At 43.9% G+C, this 23547-nt stretch overlaps 1 protein-coding gene across 6 annotated transcripts in view; it reads right to left on the reverse strand.

The window, feature by feature from the left end:
* Window positions 1-23547, reverse strand: part of RNF44 (ring finger protein 44) — a 928909-nt gene that overhangs the window by 214854 nt on the left and 690508 nt on the right. For all 6 annotated transcript variants that reach the window (XM_053717041.1, XM_053717044.1, XM_053717039.1 and 3 more), the window contains one exon: window positions 19055-19170. In XM_053717041.1, the coding sequence (XP_053573016.1) occupies window positions 19055-19170 (116 nt within the window). The remainder of the gene's footprint in view (window positions 1-19054; window positions 19171-23547) is intronic.

Genomic DNA, 23547 nt, shown 5'->3' on the forward strand with positions numbered 1-23547 from the left:
CTTTTTTCAATCCTTCTCGAAGGAAGGATAGACTCTTAGGAATCTTAACCTTGTCCCAAGGGAATCCTGCAGATTCACACCAACAGATATACCAAATTATGTGGTAATTTTTCTGGTTACAGGCTTTCAGGCCTGAACAAGAGTATTAATAACAGAATCTGAGAACCCTCGCTTTGATAAGATCAAGCGTTCAATCTCCAAGCAGTCAGCTGGAGTGGGTCGAACGGACCTAGAACAAGAAGGTCTGTCAAAGGTAGCTTCCATGGTGGAGCCGATGACATATTCACCAGATCTGCATACCAAGTCCTGCGTGGCCACGCAGGAGCTATCAAAATCACCGACGCCCTCTCCTGATTGATCCTGGCTACCAGCCTGGGGATGAGAGGAAACGGCGGGAACACATAAGCTAGTTTGAAGGTCCAAGGTGCTACTAGTGCATCCACTAGAGCCGCCTTGGGATCCCTGGATCTGTACCCGTAGTAAGGAACTCTGAAGTTCTGACGAGAGGCCATCAGATCCATGTCTGGAATGCCCCACGGTTGAGTGACTTGGGCAAAGATTTCCGGATGGAGTTCCCACTCCCCCGGATGCAATGTCTGACGACTCAGAAAATCCGCTTCCCAATTTTCCACTCCTGGAATGTGGATAGCAGACAGGTGGCAGGAGTGAGACTCCGCCCATAGAATGATTTTGGTCACTTCTTCCATCGCTAGGGAACTCCTTGTTCCCCCCTGATGGTTGATGTATGAACTTGGCCCTCGCTAGCTGAGGCCAAGCTTTGAGAGCATTGAATATCGCTCTCAGTTCCAGAATATTTATCGGTAGAAGAGATTCTACCCGAGACCAAAGACCCTGAGCTTTCAGGGATCCCCAGACCGCGCCCCAGCCCATCAGACTGGCGTCGGTCGTGACAATGACCCACTCTGGTCTGCGGAAGGTCATCCCTTGTGACAGGTTGTCCAGGGACAGCCACCAACGGAATGAGTCTCTGGTCCTCTGATTTACTTGTATCTTCGGAGACAAGTCTGAATAGTCCCCATTCCACTGACTGAGCATGAACAGTTGTAATGGTCTTAGATGAATGCGCACAAAAGGAACTATGTCCATTGTCGCTACCATCAAACCTATCACTTCCATGCACTGCGCTATGGAAGGAAGAGGAACGGAATGAAGTATCCGACAAGAGTCTAGAAGTTTTGTTTTACTGGCTTCTGTCAGAAAAATCCTCATTTCTAAGGAGTCTATTATAGTTCCCAAGAAGGGAACCCTCGTTGACGGAGATAGAGAACTCTTTTCCACGTTCACTTTCCATCCGTGAGATCTGAGAAAGGCCAGGACAATGTCCGTGTGAGCCTTTACTTGAGGAAGGGACGACGCTCGAATCAGAATGTCGTCCAAGTAAGGTACTACAGCAATGCCCCTTGGTCTTAGCACCGCCAGAAGGGACCCTAGTACCTATGAGAAAATCCTAGGAGCAGTGGCTAATCCGAAAGAAAATGCCACGAACTGGAAATGCTTGTCCAGGAATGCAAACCTTAGGAACCGATGATGTTCCTTGTGGATAGGAATATGTAGATACGCATCCTTGAAATCCACCTTGGTCATGAATTGACCTTCCTGGATGGAAGGAAGAAGTTTTCGAATGGTTTCCATCTTGAACGATGGAACCTTGAGAAACTTGTTCAAGATCTTGAGATCTAAGATTGATCTGAACGTTCCCTCTTTTTTGGGAACTATGAACAGATTGGAGTAGAACCCCATCCCTTGTTCTCCTAATGGAACAGGATGAATCACTCCCATTTTTAGCAGGTCTTCTACCCAATGTAAGAATGCCTGTCTTCTTATGTGGTCTGAAGACAACTGAGACCTGTGGAACCTCCCCCTTGGAGGAAGCCCCTTGAACTCCAGAGAATAACCTTGGGAGACTATTTCTAGCGCCCAAGGATCCAGAACATCTCTTTCCCAAGCCTGAGCGAAGAGAGAGAGTCTGCCCCCCACCAGATCCGGTCCCGGATCGGGGGCCCGCATTTCATGCTGTCTTGGTAGCAGTGGCAGGTTTCCTGGCCTGCTTTCCTTTGCTCCAGCCTTGCATAGGTCTCCAGGCTGGATTGGCTTGAGAAGTATTACCTTCCTGCTTAGAGGACGTAGCCCTTGGGGCTGATCCGTTTCTGCGAAAGGGACGAAACTTAGGTTTATTTTTGGTCTTGAAAAGACCTATCCTGAGGAAGGGCGTGGCCCTTGCCCCCAGTGATATCAGAGATAATCTCTTTCAAGTCAGGGCCAAAGAGTGTTTTCCCCTTGAAAGGAATGTCAAGCAATTTGTTCTTGGAAGACGCATCCGCTGCCCAAGATTTTAACCAAGCGCTCTGCGCCACAATAGCAAACCCAGAATTTTTTCGCCGCTAACCTAGCCAATTGCAAGGTGGCGTCTAGGGTGAAAGAATTAGCCAATTTAAGAGCACGAATTCTGTCCATAATCTCCTCATAAGAAGAAGAATTACTAATAATCGCCTTTCCTAGCTCATCAAACTAGAAACACGCGGCTGCAGTGACAGGGACAATGCATGCAATTGGTTGTAGAAGGGAACCTTGCTGAACAAACATCTTTAGCAGACCTTCTAATTTTTTATCCATAGGATCTTGGAAAGCACAACTATCTTCTATGGGTATAGTGGCGCGCTTGTGTAGAGTAGAAACCGCCCCCTCGACCTTGGGGACTGTCTGCCATCAGTCCTTTCTGGGGTCGACTATAGGAAAACAATTTTATAAATATGGGGGGAGGTACTAAAGGTATACCGGGCCTGTCCCATTCTTTACTAACAATGTACGCCACCCGCTTGGATATAGGAAAAGCTTCGGGGGGCCCCGGGACCACTAAGAACTTTTCCATTTTACATAGTGGTTCTGGAATGACCAGATAATCACAATCATCCAAATTGGATAACACCTCCTTAAGCAGAGCGCGGAGATGTTCCAACTTAAATTTAAAAGTAATCACATCAGGTTCAGCTTGTTGAGAAATGTTTCCTGAATCTGAAATTTCACCCTCAGACAAAACCTCCCTGGCCCCCTCAGATTGGTGTAGGGGCCCTTCAGAAACCATATCATCAGCGTTCTCATGCTCTACAGAATTTTCTAAAACAGAGCAGTCGCGCTTTCGCTGATAAGTGGGCATATTGGCTAAAATGTTTTTGATAGAATTATCCATTACAGCCGTTAAAAGTTGCATAGTAAGGAGTATTGGCGCGCTAGATGTACTAGGGGCCTCCTGTATGGGCAAGACTGGTGTAGACGAAGGAGGGGATGATGCAGTACCATGCTTACTCCCCTCACTTGAGGAATCATCTTGGGCATCATTTTTACTAAATTTTTTTATGACATAAAATACATATAGTTAAATGAGAAGGAACCTTGGTTTCCCCACAGTCAGAACACAATCTATCTGGTAGTTCAGACATGTTAAACAGGCATAAACTTGATAACAAAGCACAAAAAACGTTTTAAAATAAAACCGTTACTGTCACTTTAAATTTTAAACTAAACACACTTTATTATTGCAATTGCGAAAAAGTATGAAGGAATTGTTCAAAATTCACCAAAATTTCACCACATTGTCTTAAAGCCTTAAAAGTATTGCACACCAAATTTGGAAGCTTTAACCCTTAAAATAACGGAACCGGAGCCGTTTTTATATTTAACCCCTTTACAGTCCCTGGAATCTGCTTTGCTGAGACCCAACCAAGCCCAAAGGGGAATACGATACCAAATGATGCCTTCAGAAAGACTTTTCTATGTATCAGAGCTCCACACACATGCAGCTGCATGCCATGCTGTCCTCAAAAACAAGTGCGCCATACCGGCGCGAAAATGAGGCTCTGACTATGATTAGGGAAAGTCCCTAAAGAATAAGGTGTCTAAAACAGTGCCTGCCGATATAATCATATCAAAATACCCAGAATAAATGATTCCTCAAGGCTAAATAAGTGTTAATAATGAATCGATTTAGCCCAGAAAAAGTCTACAGTCTTAATAAGCCCTTGTGAAGCCCTTATTTACTATCTTAATAAACATGGCTTACCGGATCCCAAAGGGAAAATGACAGCTTCCAGCATTACATCGTCTTGTTAGAATGTGTCATACCTCAAGCAGTAAGAGACTGCACACTGTTCCCCCAACTGAAGTTAATTGCTCTCAACAGTCCTGTGTGGAACAGCCATGGATTTTAGTTACGGTGCTAAAATCATTTTCCTCATACAAACAGAAATCTTCATCTCTTTTCTGTTTCTGAGTAAATAGTACATACCAGCACTATTTTAAAATAACAAACTCTTGATTGAATAATAAAAACTACAGTTAAACACTAAAAAACTCTAAGCCATCTCCGTGGAGATGTTGCCTGTACAACGGCAAAGAGAATGACTGGGGTAGGCGGAGCCTAGGAGGGATCATGTGACCAGCTTTGCTGGGCTCTTTGCCATTTCCTGTTGGGGAAGAGAATATCCCACAAGTAAGGATGACGCCGTGGACCGGACACACCTATGTTGGAGAAATAGCTATTACCTCCAGATTGCCTGTACAGCGATGGGATCAAAGGTGGCCAAATCCTATGCCAACCTGTACATGGCATGTTTTGAAGAGGAGGATACTATGGCATTTAAAGATCCCAGGGTGATATTATTTAAAAGATATGACTACCTCATACTATTATGGAGAGGATCAAAACAGGATCTTGAGGAATGGCTGCAGATACTAAATCAACAAAACCGCAATTTGGTATTTAAAAGGAATTGTGATAAAATCACGATAGACTTCCTGGATTTAAGGATAATGAAAACAGACAACAGGTTGATTACTACATTGTTCCATAAACCAACTGACCGCAACTCTCTATTGGAGGCCACAAGTTGTCACCATCCAAGCCTGAAGAAGGCATTGCCTAAATCACAGTTTAAGAGGGTTGTGAGGAACAACAGTGATCTGAGTAAGAAGACAGCACAACTGAAGGAGATGTACCATAAATTTCAAGACCGGGGATACGGTAATAAATATTTACAAGTGTCGTTGGAGGAATCGCTATCCATGACCCAGGAGAAGGCATTAATGAAGAAAACAAAGGACTCTACTAACAAGAGACTTATATTCTCTACAGAATTCACCCCTGATAAAATGGACATACCTAATATTCTTAAGAAAAATTGGATTATTATTAAAACGGACGCATTACTACAATTTAATAACTTTGAAGGTCCGATGGTAGGGTATAGAAAAGGAAGATCCCTTCGTGATCAGCTATTACGTACCGACAACAGACCCAGCTACACTAATACAACGTGGTTGGGTTCAGAAAGGAATGGATGCTATAGGTGTAGTGGGTGTGCGACTTGTAACGGTTTATCTCAAAGTAAATACTTTGTACACCCATGGAGAAATAAACGTTACACTATTAATTACAGAGTCACATGCACCACTACACACAGTGTACATGCTCCACTGTCCCTGTGGAAAGTTCTACATAGGGAAACCCAGGACGACCTGCGAAAATGTATGGCCAACCATCGGTCAGCCATATGCACAGCTCTCCGCGTTGGTAGTTCTGAGCAACCGGTAGCTAGGCATTTTGTGATGCATAGCCATAATGTATCTGATCTTAGGTACATCATTATTGACCACATTCCAGCACCAGTTAGAGGGGGTAATAGAGCTAAAATGCTCCTCCAAAGGGAATCAAAATAGATTTTTACCTTGGAAACAATTGTTCCTAAGGACCTGAATAATAATTTTGACCTACATTGTTTTCTGTAAAATAATTTTCAGGTAGTCATAATGTTAGTCAGTGTGCCCCTCTTTGATTACAGATCGAGTGGTCTCTGATATGATAACAACCATTAAGTTACTGGGTTGTCATACTTCTGGTTAGTTAGTGTGTCCATTTTTAGGTAAGGATATGTATATTAAGTACTTATATGTATCGAGTATAACTGACAATGAGGTAGTATATTAGTATTTAAGACATATGATCTGGGTATTTATCTAGGTACATACCCTTATTACCGAAATTGAATTAGAGGATCCATATTACCTTAGGACATCTAGTATGAATGTGTGATATATACCTCATATGCCCTATGCCCTGTCATTAATGATTAACACATTTGGTAAGGTATTACATCCTCCATTGTATATATTATTTTTCTTTAAAGGGACATTAAACACTTTGAGATGGTAATATAAAATTATAAATTGTATATATAAAAACAACTCTGCAATATACTTTCATTATTTATTTTGTCCTCTTTGCCTGTAATTCCATTCTGAAATTGTGAGCTTTTTAGTTCCTGTTAGAAATGGAAGTGCAGAACACTGTTAAATCCAGCACAACCATTGGCTGCACACTCTAGTGACCTATTTATAACGGTCCCTAATTGGCCACATCAGAGAAGGTAACACAAGTTACAACATGGCAGCTCCCAGTGTTTTATAGACACTAAAACTTTACACTTATTTTGTCACTTTTTAAACAACTAATGAAACTTTAAAAAATACATCTACATGTTACTCATGGACTAATCTTTTCTTTGAATGCATCATTCTATCTAGCATGTATTTAGTGTTTAATGTCCCTTTAAGTATGGCTAACATAACGGTTTGTGCTATTGAACATGATTGATGATTACCGTGCCCATTATCAACTGATTGTGCAGTACTGTTATTTTGTTGTTTTTAATGTTTTGCTTTTTTACGTTTGCCCAGATGGCGCTCCGTAGTCAAGTCGGCGCATGAGCAGTTGCACCGTTTGAGCTCTGCGGAGTCCCGGATGTGGCAGAGCGGTTCACCTGGGGATCAGTATGGTTGCACTTATAAAGGTGGTAAGTAAATGTATATTTTATGTCTGAGGACGGGCGGATGCCCGAAAACGTTCACTAAATTGTTTGATGCACAGTAAAAACGGTCTTTTGACAAAACGCCAGTGAGTGCTTGCCTTTGTGGAACTTTTTGTATATGGAGTTGGCGAGCACCCTGGGAGCTGTCATGTTGTGATTGTGTTGGGTTCCTTTGGACTTTTGTGTGTGTATATATGTGTGTGTGTGTGTGTGTGTGTGTGTAAGTTTGGCCTTAGCTGAATCAGAGGATGCCAATGAACAAATTTTGAGATTTTTTTTCTTTCTACAGTTAGAAAGCAACAGGTTTTTGTGGAATGTGATGAATTTATGCTTACCTGATAAATTACTTTCTCTTACGGTGTATTCAGTCCACGGATTCATCCTTACTTGTGGGATATTCTCAATCCCTACAGGAAGTGGCAAAGAGAGCACACAGCAAAGCTGTCCATATAGCTCCCCTCAGGCTCCGCCCCCCCAGTCATTCGACCGACGGTTAGGAGAAAAAGGACAACCATAGGGTGCAGTGGTGACTGTAGTTATTATAAATTAAATTTGAACCTGACTTAAATGTCAGGGTGGGCCGTGGACTGAATACACCGTAAGAGAAAGTAATTTATCAGGTAAGCATAAATTCTGTTTTCTCTTACTTGGTGTATTCAGTCCACGGATTCATCCTTACTTGTGGGATACCAATACCAAAGCAATAGGATACGGATGAAGGGAGGGAACAAGTCAGGTAACCTAAACGGAAGGCACCACTGCTTGCAAAACCTTTGTCCCAAAAATAGCCTCCGAAGAAGCAAAAGTATCGAATTTGTAAAAATTTGGCAAATGTATGCAGTGAGACCAAGTCGCTGCCTTACAAATCTGTTCAACAGAAGACTCATTCTTGAAAGCCCATGTGGAAGCCACAGCTCTAGTGGAATGAGCTGTAATTCGTTCAGGAGGCTGCTGTCCCGCAGTCTCATAAGCCAAACGGATGATGATTTTCAGCCAAAAGGAAAGAGAGGTAGCAGACGCTTTCCTACCTCCCCTCTTACCAGAATAGACAACAAACAAGGATGATGTTTGTCTGAAATCTTTAGTTGCTTTTAAATAGAATTTTAAAGCACGAACCATGTCAAGATTGTGTAAAAGTCGGTCCTTCTTAGAAACTGGATTAGGACACAGAGAAGGAACAATGATTTCCTGGTTAATATTCTTATTAGAAACCACTTTTGGAAGGAAAACAGGTTAGGTGCGCAAAACAACCTTATCTGCATGGAACACCAGATAGGGTGAATTACACTGCAAAGCAGACAATTCAGAAACTCTTCGAGCAGAAGAAATGGCTACTAAAAACAAAACTTTCCAAGATAAAAACTTAATATCTATGGAATGCAAAGGTTCAAACGGAACCCCTTGAAGAACTGAAAGAACTAAATTTAGACTCCATAGAGGAGCCACAGGCTTGTAAACAGGCTTGATTCTGACTAGGGCCTGTGCAAACACCCGAACGTCTGGTACAGCAGCCAGATGCTTATGTAACAGAATAGACAGAGCAGATATCTGTCCCTTTAAGGAACTAGTTGACAGACCCTTCTCCAATCCTTCTTGGAGAAAAGACCATATCCTTGGAATCCTAATCTTACTCCACGAGTAACCCTTGGATTCACACCAACAAAGATATTTCCGCCATATCTTATGGTAAATTTTCCTGGTGACAGGCTTTCTGGCCTGTATCAGAATGTCTATAACTGATTCAGAGAAACTAAATTTGGATGCTTGAATTAGAAGATCCTGCCTCGATGGCAGTTTCCATGGTGGGACCGATGACATGTCCACTAGGTCTGCATACCAAGTCCTGCGTGGCCACGCAGACGCTATCAGAATTACCGAAGCCTTCTCCTGTTTGATTCTGGCTACTAGCCGAAGGAGAAGAGGAAACGGTGGAAAGACATAAGCTAGACTGAACGACCAAGGCGCTATTAATGCATCCATCAATGCTGCCTTGGGATCCCCGGATCTGGATCCGTAAAGGGGAAGTTTGGTGTTCTGACGGGACGCCATCAGATCCAATTCTGGAATGCCCCATAGCTGAGTTAGCTGAGCAAAAACCTCCGGGTGGAGTTCCCACTCCCCCGGATGGAAAGTCTGACAACTTAGAAAATCCGCCTTCCAGTTGTCTACCCCTGGGATGTGAATTGCAGAAAGATGGCAGGAATGATCCTCCGCCCATTTGATGATCTTGGATACTTCCTTCATCGCTAGGGAACTTTTTGTTCCTCCCTGATGATTGATGTACGCTACAGTCGTGATGTTGTCCGACTGAAATCTGATGAATTTGGCCTCCGCTAGTTGAGGCCACACCTGGAGCGTATTGAATATCGCTCTCAACTCCAAAATGTTTATCGGAAGAAGAGATTCTTCCCGAGACCATAGTCCCTGAGCCTCGGTCGTGACAATGATCCACTCCGGTCTGCGGAAACTCATTCCCTGAGACAGGTGATCTTGAGACAACCACCAAAGAGAGTCTCTGGTTTTCTGGTCCATTTGTACTTGAGGAGACAAATCTGCGTAATCTCCATTCCACTGTTTGAGCATGCACAGCTGCAGTGGTCTGAGATGAATTCGGGCAAAAGGGACTACGTCCATTGCCGCAACCATTAAACCAATTACTTCCATGCACTGAGCCACGGAAGGCCGAGGAATGGAATGAAGAACTCGGCAAGTATTCAGCAGTCTTGACTTCCTGACCTCTGTCAGAAAGATTTTCATTTCTACCGAGTCTATTAGTGTTCCCAGGAAAGGAACCCTAGTGAGCGGGGACAGAGAACTCTTTTCTACGTTCACCTTCCACCCGTGAGACCTTAGAAAGGCCAGAACGATGTCCGTATGAGCCTTGGCTCTGTGAAAGGACGACGCCTGTATTAATATGTCGTCTAGGTAAGGTGCCACTGCAATGCCCCGCGGTCTTAGTACCGCTAGAAGGGACCCTAGCTGTTTGCCCAGGAAGGCGAACCTTAGGAACTGATGGTGATCTTTGTGGATAGGAATATGTAGATACGCATCCTTTATATCCACGGTAGTCATATATTGACCCTCCTGGGTCATCGGCAAGATTTTCCGAATGGTTTCCATCTTTGAGGAATTTGTTTAGAATTTTTAAATCCAGGATTGGCCTGAAAATTCCCTCCTTTTTGGGAACTACAAACAGGTTTGAGTAAAAGCCCAGACCTTGTTCTTCAATTGGAACTGGGTGTATCACTCCCATCTTTAGCAGATCTTCTACACAGCGTAAGAACTCCTGTTTCTTTATTTGGTCTGAAGACGAATAAGAAATGTGGAACCTTCCCCTTGGGGGAGAATCCTTGAATTCTAGAAGGTACCCCTGAGCAACTATTTCTAATGCCCAGGGATCTGGAACATCTCTTGCCCAAGCCTGAGCGAAGAGAGAAAGTCTGCCCCCTACTCGATCCGATCCCGGATCGGGGGCTACCCCTTCATGCTGTCCTGGTAGCAGGAGCAGGCTTCTTGGCCTGTTTGCCCTTATTCCAGCCATGCAGGGGTTTCCAAATTGCTTTGGGCTGGGAAGCTTTATCTTGCTTTGCGGCAGCAGAGGTTGTGGCAGGTCCGCTCCTGAAGTTGCGAAAGGAGCAAAAATTAGCCTCGTTTTTGGCCTTAAACGGCCTATCTTGTGGCAGGGCATGGCCCTTGCCCCCAGTGATATCTGAAATAATTTCTTTCGGCTCTGGGCCAAATAGGGCTTTCCCCTTGAAGGGAATATTTAACAGTTTCGTTTGGGACGACACATCAGCCGACCACGATTTGAGCCAAAGCGCTCTTCGCGCCATGATGGCAAAACCTGATTTTTTCGCTGCTAGCTTAGCTAATTGGAGAGCGGCATCAGTGATAAAAGAATTAGCCAGCTTTAGAGCATGAATTCTATCCATGACCTCATCATATGAAGTCTCCCTCTGGAGCGACTCCTCCAGGGCCTCGAACCAAAAAGCCGCTGCAGTAGTTACCGGAATAATGCAGGCAATTGGTTGAAAAAGAAAACCTTGCTGAACAAAATTTTTCTTCAGCAAACCTTCCAATTTTTTATCCATAGGATCTTTGAAAGCACAACTGTCCTCTATTGGTATAGATGTACGCTTAGCAAGTGTTGAAACAGCCCCTCTACCTTGGGGACTGTCTGCCACGCGTCCCGCCTGGGGTCATTTATGGGGAACAGTTTCTTAAAGATAGGTGGGGGAACAAAGGGTACACCTGGTCTCTCCCACTCCTTAGTCACAATATCCGCCACCCTCTTTGGGATCGGAAATGCCTCAGTGTATACAGGGACCTCTAAAAACCTGTCCATTTTACACAATTTTTCAGGGACCACCATGGGGTCACAATCATCCAGCGTAGCTAAAACCTCCTTGAGCAGGACGCAGAGGTGTTCCAGCTTAAATTTAAACGCTAAGGAATCAGACTCTGCCTGCTGAGAAACTTTTCCTGTGTCAGAAATTCCTCCCTCAGACAGACCGTCCCTCACTGCTACTTCTGAGTTTTGTGAGGGTACTACAGATAAATTATCCAAAGCTTCAGATTGCTCATCCTCTGTATTTAAAACTGAGCTATCGCGCTTTTTTGGAAAAATAGGCAGTTTGGATAAAAATGCTGCAAGGGAATGCTAATTGTTGTAAAGTAATAGGGGCCAATGAGCTAGAGGTACTAGGCAACGCTTGCACGGGCGTAACTGGTGTCGACACATGGGTAGAGAAAGGAGGACTATCCTCATTACCTTCCGTCAAAGAATCATCTTCGGCTACATTTTTAAGTGTCAATGCATGGTCATTAAAACAAGGTCTATCAGCAGGCTCAGACATGTTAGACAGACTTAAATAGCACTCAAATACAGAAAAAACAGAATTTATGTTTACCTGATAAATTACTTTCTCCAACGGTGTGTCCGGTCCACGGCGTCATCCTTACTTGTGGGATATTCTCCTCCCCAACAGGAAATGGCAAAGAGCCCAGCAAAGCTGGTCACATGATCCCTCCTAGGCTCCGCCTTCCCCAGTCATTCGACCGACGTAAAGGAGGAATATTTGCATAGGAGAAATCATATGATACCGTGGTGACTGTAGTTAAAGAAAATAAATTATCAGACCTGATTAAAAAACCAGGGCGGGCCGTGGACCGGACACACCGTTGGAGAAAGTAATTTATCAGGTAAACATAAATTCTGTTTTCTCCAACATAGGTGTGTCCGGTCCACGGCGTCATCCTTACTTGTGGGAACCAATACCAAAGCTTTAGGACACGGATGAAGGGAGGGAGCAAATCAGGTCACCTAGATGGAAGGCACCACGGCTTGCAAAACCTTTCTCCCAAAAATAGCCTCAGAAGAAGCAAAAGTATCAAATTTGTAAAATTTAGTAAAAGTGTGCAGTGAAGACCAAGTCGCTGCCTTACATATCTGATCAACAGAAGCCTCGTTCTTGAAGGCCCATGTGGAAGCCACAGCCCTAGTGGAATGAGCTGTGATTCTTTCAGGAGGCTGCCGTCCGGCAGTCTCGTAAGCCAATCTGATGATGCTTTTAATCCAAAAAGAGAGAGAGGTAGAAGTTGCTTTTTGACCTCTCCTTTTACCAGAATAAACAACAAACAAAGAAGATGTTTGTCTAAAATCCTTTGTAGCATCTAAATAGAATTTTAGAGCACGAACTACATCCAAATTGTGCAACAAACGTTCCTTCTTTGAAACTGGATTCGGACACAAAGAAGGCACGACTATCTCCTGGTTAATGTTTTTGTTAGAAACAACTTTCGGAAGAAAACCAGGTTTAGTACGTAAAACCACCTTATCTGCATGGAACACCAGATAAGGAGGAGAACACTGCAGAGCAGATAATTCTGAAACTCTTCTAGCAGAAGAAATTGCAACCAGAAACAAAACTTTCCAAGATAATAACTTAATATCAACGGAATGTAAGGGTTCAAACGGAACCCCCTGAAGAACTGAAAGAACTAAATTGAGACTCCAAGGAGGAGTCAAAGGTTTGTAAACAGGCTTGATTCTAACCAGAGCCTGAACAAAGGCTTGAACATCTGGCACAGCTGCCAGCTTTTTGTGAAGTAACACAGACATGGCAGAAATCTGTCCCTTCAAAGAACTTGCAGATAATCCTTTCTCCAAACCTTCTTGAAGAAAGGATAGAATCTTAGGAATTTTTACCTTGTCCCAAGGGAATCCTTTAGATTCACACCAACAGATATATTTTTTCCATATTTTGTGGTAGATTTTTCTAGTTACAGGCTTTCTGGCCTGAACAAGAGTATCAATGACAGAATCTGAGAACCCTCGCTTTGATAAGATCAAGCGTTCAATCTCCAAGCAGTCAGTTGGAGTGAGACCAGATTCGGATGTTCGAACGGACCTTGAACAAGAAGGTCTCGTCTCAAAGGTAGCTTCCATGGTGGAGCCGATGACATATTCACCAGGTCTGCATACCAAGTCCTGCGTGGCCACGCAGGAGCTATCAAGATCACCGATGCCCTCTCCTGATTGATCCTGGCTACCAGCCTGGGGATGAGAGGAAACGGCGGGAATACATAAGCTAGTTTGAAGGTCCAAGGTGCTACTAGTGCATCTACTAGAGTCGCCTTGGGATCCCTGGATCTGGACCCGTAGCAAGGAACCTTGAAGTTCTGACGAGAGGCCATCAGATCCATGTCTGGAATGCCCCACAATTGAGTAATTTGGGCAAAGATTTCCGGATGGAGTTCCCACTCCCCCGGATGAAATGTCTGACGACTCAGAAAATCCGCTTCCCAATTTTCCACTCCTGGGATGTGGATTGCAGACAAGTGGCAGGAGTGATTCTCCGCCCATTGAATGATTTTGGTCACTTCTTCCATCGCCAGGGAACTCCTTGTTCCCCCCTGATGGTTGATGAACGCAACAGTCGTCACGTTGTCTGATTGAAACCGTATGAACTTGGCCTTTGCTAGCTGAGGCCAAGCCTTGAGAGCATTGAATATCGCTCTCAGTTCCAGAATATTTATCGGGAGAAGAGATTCTTCCCGAGACCAAAGACCCTGAGCTTTCAGGGGTCCCCAGACCGCGCCCCAGCCCACCAGACTGGCGTCGGTCGTGACAATGACCCACTCTGGTCTGCGGAAGCTCATCCCCTGTGACAGGTTGTCCAGGGACAGCCACCAACGGAGTGAATCTCTATGGAAGGAAGAGGAACAGAATGAAGTATTTGACAAGAGTTTAGAAGTTTTGATTTTCTGGCCTCTGTCAGAAAAATCCTCATTTCTAAGGAGTCTATTATTGTTCCCAAGAAGGGAACCCTTGTTGACGGAGATAGCGAACTTTTTTCTACGTTCACTTTCCACCCGTGAGATCTGAGAAAGGCCAGGACAATGTCCGTATGAGCCTTTGCTTGTGGAAGGGACGACGCTTGAATCAGAATGTCGTCCAAGTAAGGTACTACTGCAATGCCCCTTGGTCTTAGCACCGCTAGAAGGGACCCTAGTACCTTTGTGAAAATTCTTGGAGCAGTGGCTAATCCGAACGGAAGTGCCACAAACTGGTAATGCTTGTCCCGGAATGCGAACCTTAGGAACCGATGATGTTCCTTGTGGATAGGAATATGTAGATACGCATCCTTTAAATCCACCGTGGTCATGAATTGACCTTCCTGGATGGAAGGAAGAATTGTTCGAATGGTTTCCATTTTGAACGATGGAACCTTGAGAAACTTGTTTAGGATCTTGAGATCTAAGATTGGTCTGAATGTTCCCTCTTTTTTGGGAACTACGAACAGATTGGAGTAGAACCCCATCCCTTGTTCTCCTAATGGAACAGGATGAATCACTCCCATTTTTAACAGGTCTTCTACACAATGTAAGAATGCCTGTTCTTTTATGTGGTCTGAAGACAATTGAGACCTGTGGAACCTCCCCCTTGGGGGAAGCCCCTTGAATTCCAGAAGATAACCTTGGGAGACTATTTCTAGTGCCCAAGGATCCAGAACATCTCTTGCCCAAGCCTGAGCGAAGAGAGAGAGTCTGCCCCCCACCAGATCCGGTCCCGGATCGGGGGCCAACATCTCATGCTGTCTTGGTAGCAGTGGCAGGTTTCTTGGCCTGCTTTCCTTTGTTCCAGCCTTGCATTGGCCTCCAGGCTGGCTTGGCTTGAAAAGTATTACCCTCTTGCTTAGAGGACGTAGCACTTGGGGCTGGTCCGTTTCTGCGAAAGGGACAAAAATTAGGTTTATTTTTGGCTTTGAAAGACCTATCCTGAGGAAGGGCGTGGCCCTTGCCCCCAGTGATATCAGAGATAATCTCTTTCAAGTCAGGGCCAAACAGCGTTTTCCCCTTGAAAGGAATGTTAAGCAATTTGTTCTTGGAAGACGCATCCGCTGACCAAGATTTTAGCCAAAGCGCTCTGCGCGCCACAATAGCAAAACCAGAATTTTTTGCCGCTAACCTAGCCAATTGCAAAGTGGCGTCTAGGGTGAAAGAATTAGCCAATTTGAGAGCATGAATTCTGTCTATAATCTCCTCATAAGAAGAAGAATTATTATTGAGCGCCTTTTCTAGTTCATCGAACCAGAAACACGCTGCTGTAGTGACAGGAACAATGCATGAAATTGGTTGTAGAAGGTAACCTTGCTGAACAAACATCTTTTTAAGCAAACCTTCTAATTTTTTATCCATAGGATCTTTGAAAGCACAACTATCTTCTATGGGTATAGTGGTGCGTTTGTTTAGAGTAGAAACCGCCCCCTCGACCTTGGGGACTGTCTGCCATAAGTCCTTTCTGGGGTCGACCATAGGAAACAATTTTTTAAATATGGGGGGAGGGACGAAAGGTATACCGGGCCTTTCCCATTCTTTATTTACAATGTCCGCCACCCGCTTGGGTATAGGAAAAGCTTCGGGGGGCCCCGGGACCTCTAGGAACTTGTCCATTTTACATAATTTCTCTGGAATGACCAAATTCTCACAATCATCCAGAGTAGATAACACCTCCTTAAGCAGAGCGCGGAGATGTTCCAATTTAAATTTAAATGTAATCACATCAGGTTCAGCTTGTTGAGAAATTTTCCCTGAATCTGAAATTTCTCCCTCAGACAAAACCTCCCTGGCCCCCTCAGACTGGTGTAGGGGCACTTCAGAACCAATATCATCAGCGTCCTCATGCTCTTCAGTATTTTCTAAAACAGAGCAGTCGCGCTTTCGCTGATAAGTGGGCATTTTGGCTAAAATGTTTTTGATAGAATTATCCATTACAGCCGTTAATTGTTGCATAGTAAGGAGTATTGGCGCACTAGATGTACTAGGGGCCTCCTGTGTGGGCAAGACTGGTGTAGACGAAGGAGGGGATGATGCAGTACCATGCTTACTCCCCTCACTTGAGGAATCATCTTGGGCATCATTTTCTCTAAATTTTGTGTCACATAAATCACATCTATTTAAATGAGAAGGAACCTTGGCTTCCCCACATACAGAACACAGTCTATCTGGTAGTTCAGACATGTTAAACAGGCATAAACTTGATAACAAAGTACAAAAAACGTTTTAAAATAAAACCGTTACTGTCACTTTAAATTTTAAACTGAACACACTTAATTACTGCAAATGTGAAAAAGTATGAAGGAATTGTTCAAAATTCACCAAAATTTCACCACAGTGTCTTAAAGCCTTAAGAGTATTGCACACCAAATTTAACCCTTAAAATAACGGAACCGGAGCCGTTTTTATATTTAACCCCTTTACAGTCCCTGGTATCTGCTTTGCTGAGACCCAACCAAGCCCAAAGGGGAATACGATACCAAATGACGCCTTCAGAAAGTCTTTTCTATGTATCAGAGCTCCTCACACATGCATCTGCATGTCATGCTTCCCAAAAACAAGTGCGCAATAGAGGCGCGAAAATGAGACTCTGCCTATGATTAGGGAAAGCCCCTAGAGAATAAGGTGTCCAATACAGTGCCTGCCGGTTATTTTACATAGTTCCCAAGATTAAAATAATTCCTCAAGGCTATGGGGTATAAAATATGCTTATATATAAATCGTTTTAGCCCAGAAAATGTCTACAGTCTTAAAAGCCCTTGTGAAGCCCTTTTTTTTCTTTATGTAATAAAAATGGCTTACCGGATCCCATAGGGAAAATGACAGCTTCCAGCATTACCAAGTCTTGTTAGAAATGTGTCATACCTCAAGCAGCAAAAGTCTGCTCACTGTTTCCCCCAACTGAAGTTAATTCCTCTCAACAGTCCTGTGTGGAAACAGCCATCGATTTTAGTAACGGTTGCTAAAATCATTTTCCTCTTACAAACAGAAATCTTCATCTCTTTTCTGTTTCAGAGTAAATAGTACATACCAGCACTATTTTAAAATAACAAACTCTTGATTGAATAATAAAAACTACAGTTAAACACTAAAAAACTCTAAGCCATCTCCGTGGAGATGTTGCCTGTACAACGGCAAAGAGAATGACTGGGGAAGGCGGAGCCTAGGAGGGATCATGTGACAAGCTTTGCTGGGCTCTTTGCCATTTCCTGTTGGGGAGGAGAATATCCCACAAGTAAGGATGACGCCGTGGACCGGACACACCTATGTTGGAGAAATACACTTTTTGAAAAAACGTTACTGTACCTTTAAATAATAAAAAGCATACACTTTTTTACCAAATCTCCAAAAAACATCCAATCTTTATGAAATTTACACCATATGATCCTAATGCTTTGAAAAGATTGCACACCAAGTTTCAAGCCAATTAACCCCTTATTGCCCAAACCGGAGCAAATTGAAGCTGGCCACCAGTTTAACACACTACCTTCCTTGGGGATTAGTTGTGGAACAAAAATAAGCCTCCCTGTAGTCCTCCTGCAGTCTCTGGACTCTACATGTGAAGCTACATGAAGCTATCTTGTAAAAGAACTGCGCAACTGAGGCGCGAAAATTAGGCCCTCTCCCTCCTCACTCCGGAGTTGTGAGGCCTTCCTAAGCCAAAATAGGTGTTTAAAATTATGCCAGGCGTATAAAACCCCTAAAAAGTGTTCCAAACATGATAAACACTTGTGCAAACATCAGATTATATTAAAAAATAATTGATTTTACCCATAACAGTGTTCACCAGTGATTTAAGCCCTGTAAACTAAGCCATCCTTCTATACTGAGTCTCAGAAAACCTTTCCACATGGGGATTTCTATCAGTCTTCTAGCATTACCAGGTCTTGTTAGAAAAAAATGACTGAGCATACCTTAAGCAGTTAAGCCTGCAAACTCTTCCCCCCAACTGAAGTTCTCTGGTATTCAACAGTCCTGCGTGGGAACAGCAATGGATTTTAGTTACTGGTGCTAAAATCATATTCCTCTCAGCAGAAATCTTCATCACTGTTCTGCCTCAGAGTAAATAGTACAAACCGGCACTATTTTAAAATAACAAACTCTTGATTGAAGAAATAAAACTACAAATCTAACACCACATACTCTTTACCACCCCCGTGGAGATGCTACTTGTTAGAGCGGCAAAGAGAATGACTGGGGGGGCGGAGCCTGAGGGGAGCTATATGGACAGCTTTGCTGTGTGCTCTCTTTGCCACTTCCTGTAGGGATTGAGAATATCCCACAAGTAAGGATGAATCCGTGGACTGAATACACCAAGTAAGAGAAAAACCCCACAAAGGCTATTTTTCTGTAGAAATTGAATGATAGCAAAAATGCTGAAAATTCTCCAGTACTTTGGGCAAGTTTTCTTAGCAAAGGGGTTACACAGACATGAAAGTAAAAATTAAAAACTTTCTTTGATTCATATAGAGCATGCAATTTTAAAAGAATCTCCAAATGTACTTTGTTCTCTTGGTAGCCTTTGTTGAAAATCATACCTAATTATGCTCTGTAGTGGTATTGGGAGCTAGTTGATAATTGGTGGCTCTTCTAACTCCTAGTAGTGCACTACTGCTCTGGAGCTGTCTAACTGTGTTTCACTGGTTTGTAGGGGTTAAACACATCGTTATATGCAAGTAATAGAGCAATGATAAAATGTTCAGGCTTGTCCTATAGCAATCCAGCTATGATGCTGCACTATTGACCTGTAGTAAGTATAACAGGGAAATTAAGTAATATGTTAAAAAAGGGCAAACAAAAAAAAATGCTGAACAGCAAAGACAGAAAATACTCACAGAAAGTAGGGCAAAAAGCTGGGGTAGTAGGAAGGTGGCAGCGGGGGAGGAGGCAGTGGTTGCTGCAAACGATACCTCTGGGCATTCAGTCTCCGTGGAATTAGATGAGCGTATGGCTGTGAACAGCAATAAAAGATCCATGATTAGCAATAAGGAATATGGCCTAAAGTAATTGTGATATACAAAACTTGACCAATCAGCAGCTTATATACATGCAACCTAAAGGAAGTTTAATAACAAACGTTTGAGGTCACCTACACAATTCCTTATTTCCATAAAAAAACATACATGAAATAAGTTTGAAAAGGAAAACAGAATTTATGTTTACCTGATAAATTTCTTTCTCCAACGGTGTGTCCGGTCCACGGCGTCATCCTTACTTGTGGGATATTCTCTTCCCCAACAGGAAATGGCAAAGAGCCCAGCAAAGCTGGTCACATGATCCCTCCTAGGCTCCGCCTACCCCAGTCATTCGACCGACGTTAAGGAGGAATATTTGCATAGGAGAAACCATATGGTACCGTGGTGACTGTAGTTAAAGAAAATAAAATATCAGACCTGATTAAAAAAACCAGGGCGGGCCGTGGACCGGACACACCGTTGGAGAAAGAAATTTATCAGGTAAACATAAATTCTGTTTTCTCCAACATAGGTGTGTCCGGTCCACGGCGTCATCCTTACTTGTGGGAACCAATACCAAAGCTTTAGGACACGGATGAAGGGAGGGAGCAAATCAGGTCACCTAAATGGAAGGCACCACGGCTTGCAAAACCTTTCTCCCAAAAATAGCCTCAGAAGAAGCAAAAGTATCAAACTTGTAAAATTTGGTAAAAGTGTGCAGTGAAGACCAAGTCGCTGCCCTACATATCTGATCAACAGAAGTCTCGTTCTTGAAGGCCCATGTGGAAGCCACAGCCCTAGTGGAATGAGCTGTGATTCTTTCGGGAGGCTGCCGTCCGGCAGTCTCGTAAGCCAATCTGATGATGCTTTTAATCCAAAAAGAGAGAGAGGTAGAAGTTGCTTTTTGACCTCTCCTTTTACCTGAATAAACAACAAACAAGGAAGATGTTTGTCTAAAATCCTTTGTAGCATCTAAATAGAATTTTAGAGCGCGAACAACATCCAAATTGTGCAACAAACGTTCCTTCTTTGAAACTGGTTTTGGACACAGAGAAGGTACGATAATCTCCTGGTTAATGTTTTTGTTAGAAACAACTTTTGGAAGAAAACCAGGTTTAGTACGTAAAACCACCTTATCTGCATGGAACACCAGATAAGGAGGAGAACACTGCAGAGCAGATAATTCTGAGACTCTTCTAGCAGAAGAAATCGCAACTAAAAACAAAACTTTCCAAGATAATAACTTAATATCAACGGAATGTAAGGGTTCAAACGGAACCCCCTGAAGAACTGAAAGAACTAAATTGAGACTCCAAGGAGGAGTCAAAGGTTTGTAAACAGGCTTGATTCTAACCAGAGCCTGAACAAAGGCTTGAACATCTGGCACAGCTGCCAGCTTTTTGTGAAGTAATACCGACAAGGCAGAAATCTGTCCCTTCAGGGAACTTGCAGATAATCCTTTTTCCAATCCTTCTTGAAGGAAGGATAGAATCCTAGGAATCTTAACCTTGTCCCAAGGGAATCCTTTAGATTCACACCAACAGATATATTTTTTCCAAATTTTGTGGTAAATCTTTCTAGTCACAGGCTTTCTGGCCTGAACAAGAGTATCGATAACAGAATCTGAGAATCCTCGCTTCGATAAAATCAAGCGTTCAATCTCCAAGCAGTCAGTTGGAGTGAAACCAGATTCGGATGTTCGAACGGACCCTGAACAAGAAGGTCTCGTCTCAAAGGTAGCTTCCAAGGTGGAGCCGATGACATATTCACCAGATCTGCATACCAAGTCCTGCGTGGCCACGCAGGAGCTATCAAGATCACCGACGCCCTCTCCTGCTTGATCCTGGCTATCAGCCTGGGGATGAGAGGAAATGGCGGGAACACATAAGCTAGTTTGAAGGTCCAAGGTGCTACTAGAGCATCCACTAGAGCCGCCTTGGGATCCCTGGATCTGGCCCCGTAGCAAGGAACTTTGAAGTTCTGACGAGAGGCCATCAGATCCATGTCTGGAATGCCCCACAGGTGAGTGACTTGGGCAAAGATTTCCGGATGGAGTTCCCACTCCCCCGGATGCAATGTCTGCCGACTCAGAAAATCCGCTTCCCAATTTTCCACTCCTGGGATGTGGATAGCAGACAGGTGGCAGGAGTGAGACTCCGCCCAAAGAATTATTTTGGTTACTTCTTCCATCGCTAGGGAACTCCTTGTTCCCCCCTGATGGTTGATGTACGCAACAGTCGTCATGTTGTCTGATTGAAACCGTATGAACCTGGTCCTCGCAAGCTGGGGCCAGGCCTGGAGAGCATTGAATATCGCTCTCAGTTCCAGAATATTTATCGGTAGAAGAGATTCTTCCCGAGACCAAAGACCCTGAGCTTTCAGGGATCCCCAGACCGCGCCCCAGCCTATCAGACTGGCGTCGGTCGTGACAATGACCCACTCTGGTCTGTGGAACATCATCCCTTGAGACAGATTGTCCAGGGACAGCCACCAACGGAGTGAGTCTCTGGTCTTCTGATTTACTTGTATCTTCGGAGACAAGTCTGTATAGTCCCCATTCCACTGACTGAGCATGCACAGTTGTAATGGTCTTAGATGAATGCGCGCAAAAGGAACTATGTCCATCGCCGCCACCATCAACCCGATCACTTCCATGCACTGAGCTATGGAAGGAAGAGGAACGGAATGAAGTATCCGACAAGAGTCCAGAAGCTTTGTTTTTCTGGCCTCTGTTAGAAAGATCCTCATTTCTAAGGAGTCTATAATTGTTCCCAAGAAGGGAACCCTTGTTGACGGGGATAGAGAACTCTTTTCCACGTTCACTTTCCAGCCGTGAGATCTGAGAAAGGCCAGGACAATGTCCGTGTGAGCCTTTGCTTGAGGAAGGGACGACGCTTGAATCAGAATGTCGTCCAGGTAAGGTACTACTGCAATGCCCCTTGGTCTTAGCACCGCTAGAAGGGACCCTAGTACCTTTGTGAAAATCCTTGGAGCAGTGGCTAATCCGAAAGGAAGCGCCACGAACTGGTAATGTTTGTCCAGGAATGCAAACCTTAGGAACCGATGATGTTCCTTGTGGATAGGAATATGTAGATACGCATCCTTTAAATCCACCGTGGTCATGAATTGACCTTCCTGGATGGAAGGAAGGATAGTTCGAATGGTTTCCATCTTGAACGATGGGACCTTGAGAAATTTGTTTAAGATCTTGAGATCTAGGATTGGTCTGAACGTTCCCTCTTTTTTGGGAACTATGAACAGATTGGAGTAGAACCCCATCCCCTGTTCTCTTAATGGAACAGGATGAATCACTCCCATTTTTAACAGGTCTTCTACACAATGTAAGAACGCCTGTCTTTTTATGTGGTCTGAAGACAACTGCGACCTGTGGAACCTCCCCCTTGGGGGAAGTCCCTTGAATTCCAGAAGATAACCCTGGGAGACTATTTCTAGCGCCCAAGGATCCAGAACATCTCTTGCCCAAGCCTGAGCGAAGAGAGAGAGTCTGCCCCCCACCAGATCCGGTCCCGGATCGGGGGCCAATATTTCATGCTGTCTTGGTAGCAGTGGCAGGTTTCTTGGCCTGCTTTCCCTTGTTCCAGCCTTGCATTGGTCTCCAAGCTGGCTTGGCCTGAGAAGTATTACCCTCTTGCTTAGAGGACGTAGCACCTTGGGCTGGTCCGTTTTTACGAAAGGGACGAAAATTAGGTCTATTTTTTGCCTTGAAAGGCCGATCCTGAGGAAGGGCGTGGCCCTTACCCCCAGTGATATCAGAGATAATCTCTTTCAAGTCAGGACCAAACAACGTTTTCCCCTTGAAAGGAATGTTTAGTAGCTTGTTCTTGGAAGACGCATGAGCCGACCAAGATTTCAACCAAAGCGCTCTGCGCGCCACAATAGCAAACCCAGAGTTCTTAGCCGCTAACTTAGCCAATTGCAAAGAGGCGTCTAGAGTGAAAGAATTAGCCAATTTGAGAGCATTGATTCTGTCCATAATCTCCTCATAAGGAGGAGAGTCACTATCGAGCACCTTAAGCAGTTCATCAAACCAGAAATATGCGGCAGTAGTGACAGGGACAATGCATGAAATGGGTTGTAGAAGGTAACCCTGCTGAACAAACATCTTTTTAAGCAAACCTTCTAATTTTTTATCCATAGGATCTTTGAAAGCACAACTATCCTCTATGGGAATAGTGGTGCGTTTGTTTAAAGTAGAAACCGCTCCCTCGACCTTGGGGACTGACTGCCATAAGTCCTTTCTGGGGTCGACCATAGGAAACAATTTTTTAAATATGGGGGGAGGGACGAAAGGAATACCGGGCCTTTCCCATTCTTTATTAACAATGTCCGCCACCCGCTTGGGTATAGGAAAA

This window comes from Bombina bombina, chromosome 6 (assembly GCF_027579735.1).
Source record: "Bombina bombina isolate aBomBom1 chromosome 6, aBomBom1.pri, whole genome shotgun sequence".
NCBI lineage: Eukaryota > Metazoa > Chordata > Amphibia > Anura > Bombinatoridae > Bombina > Bombina bombina.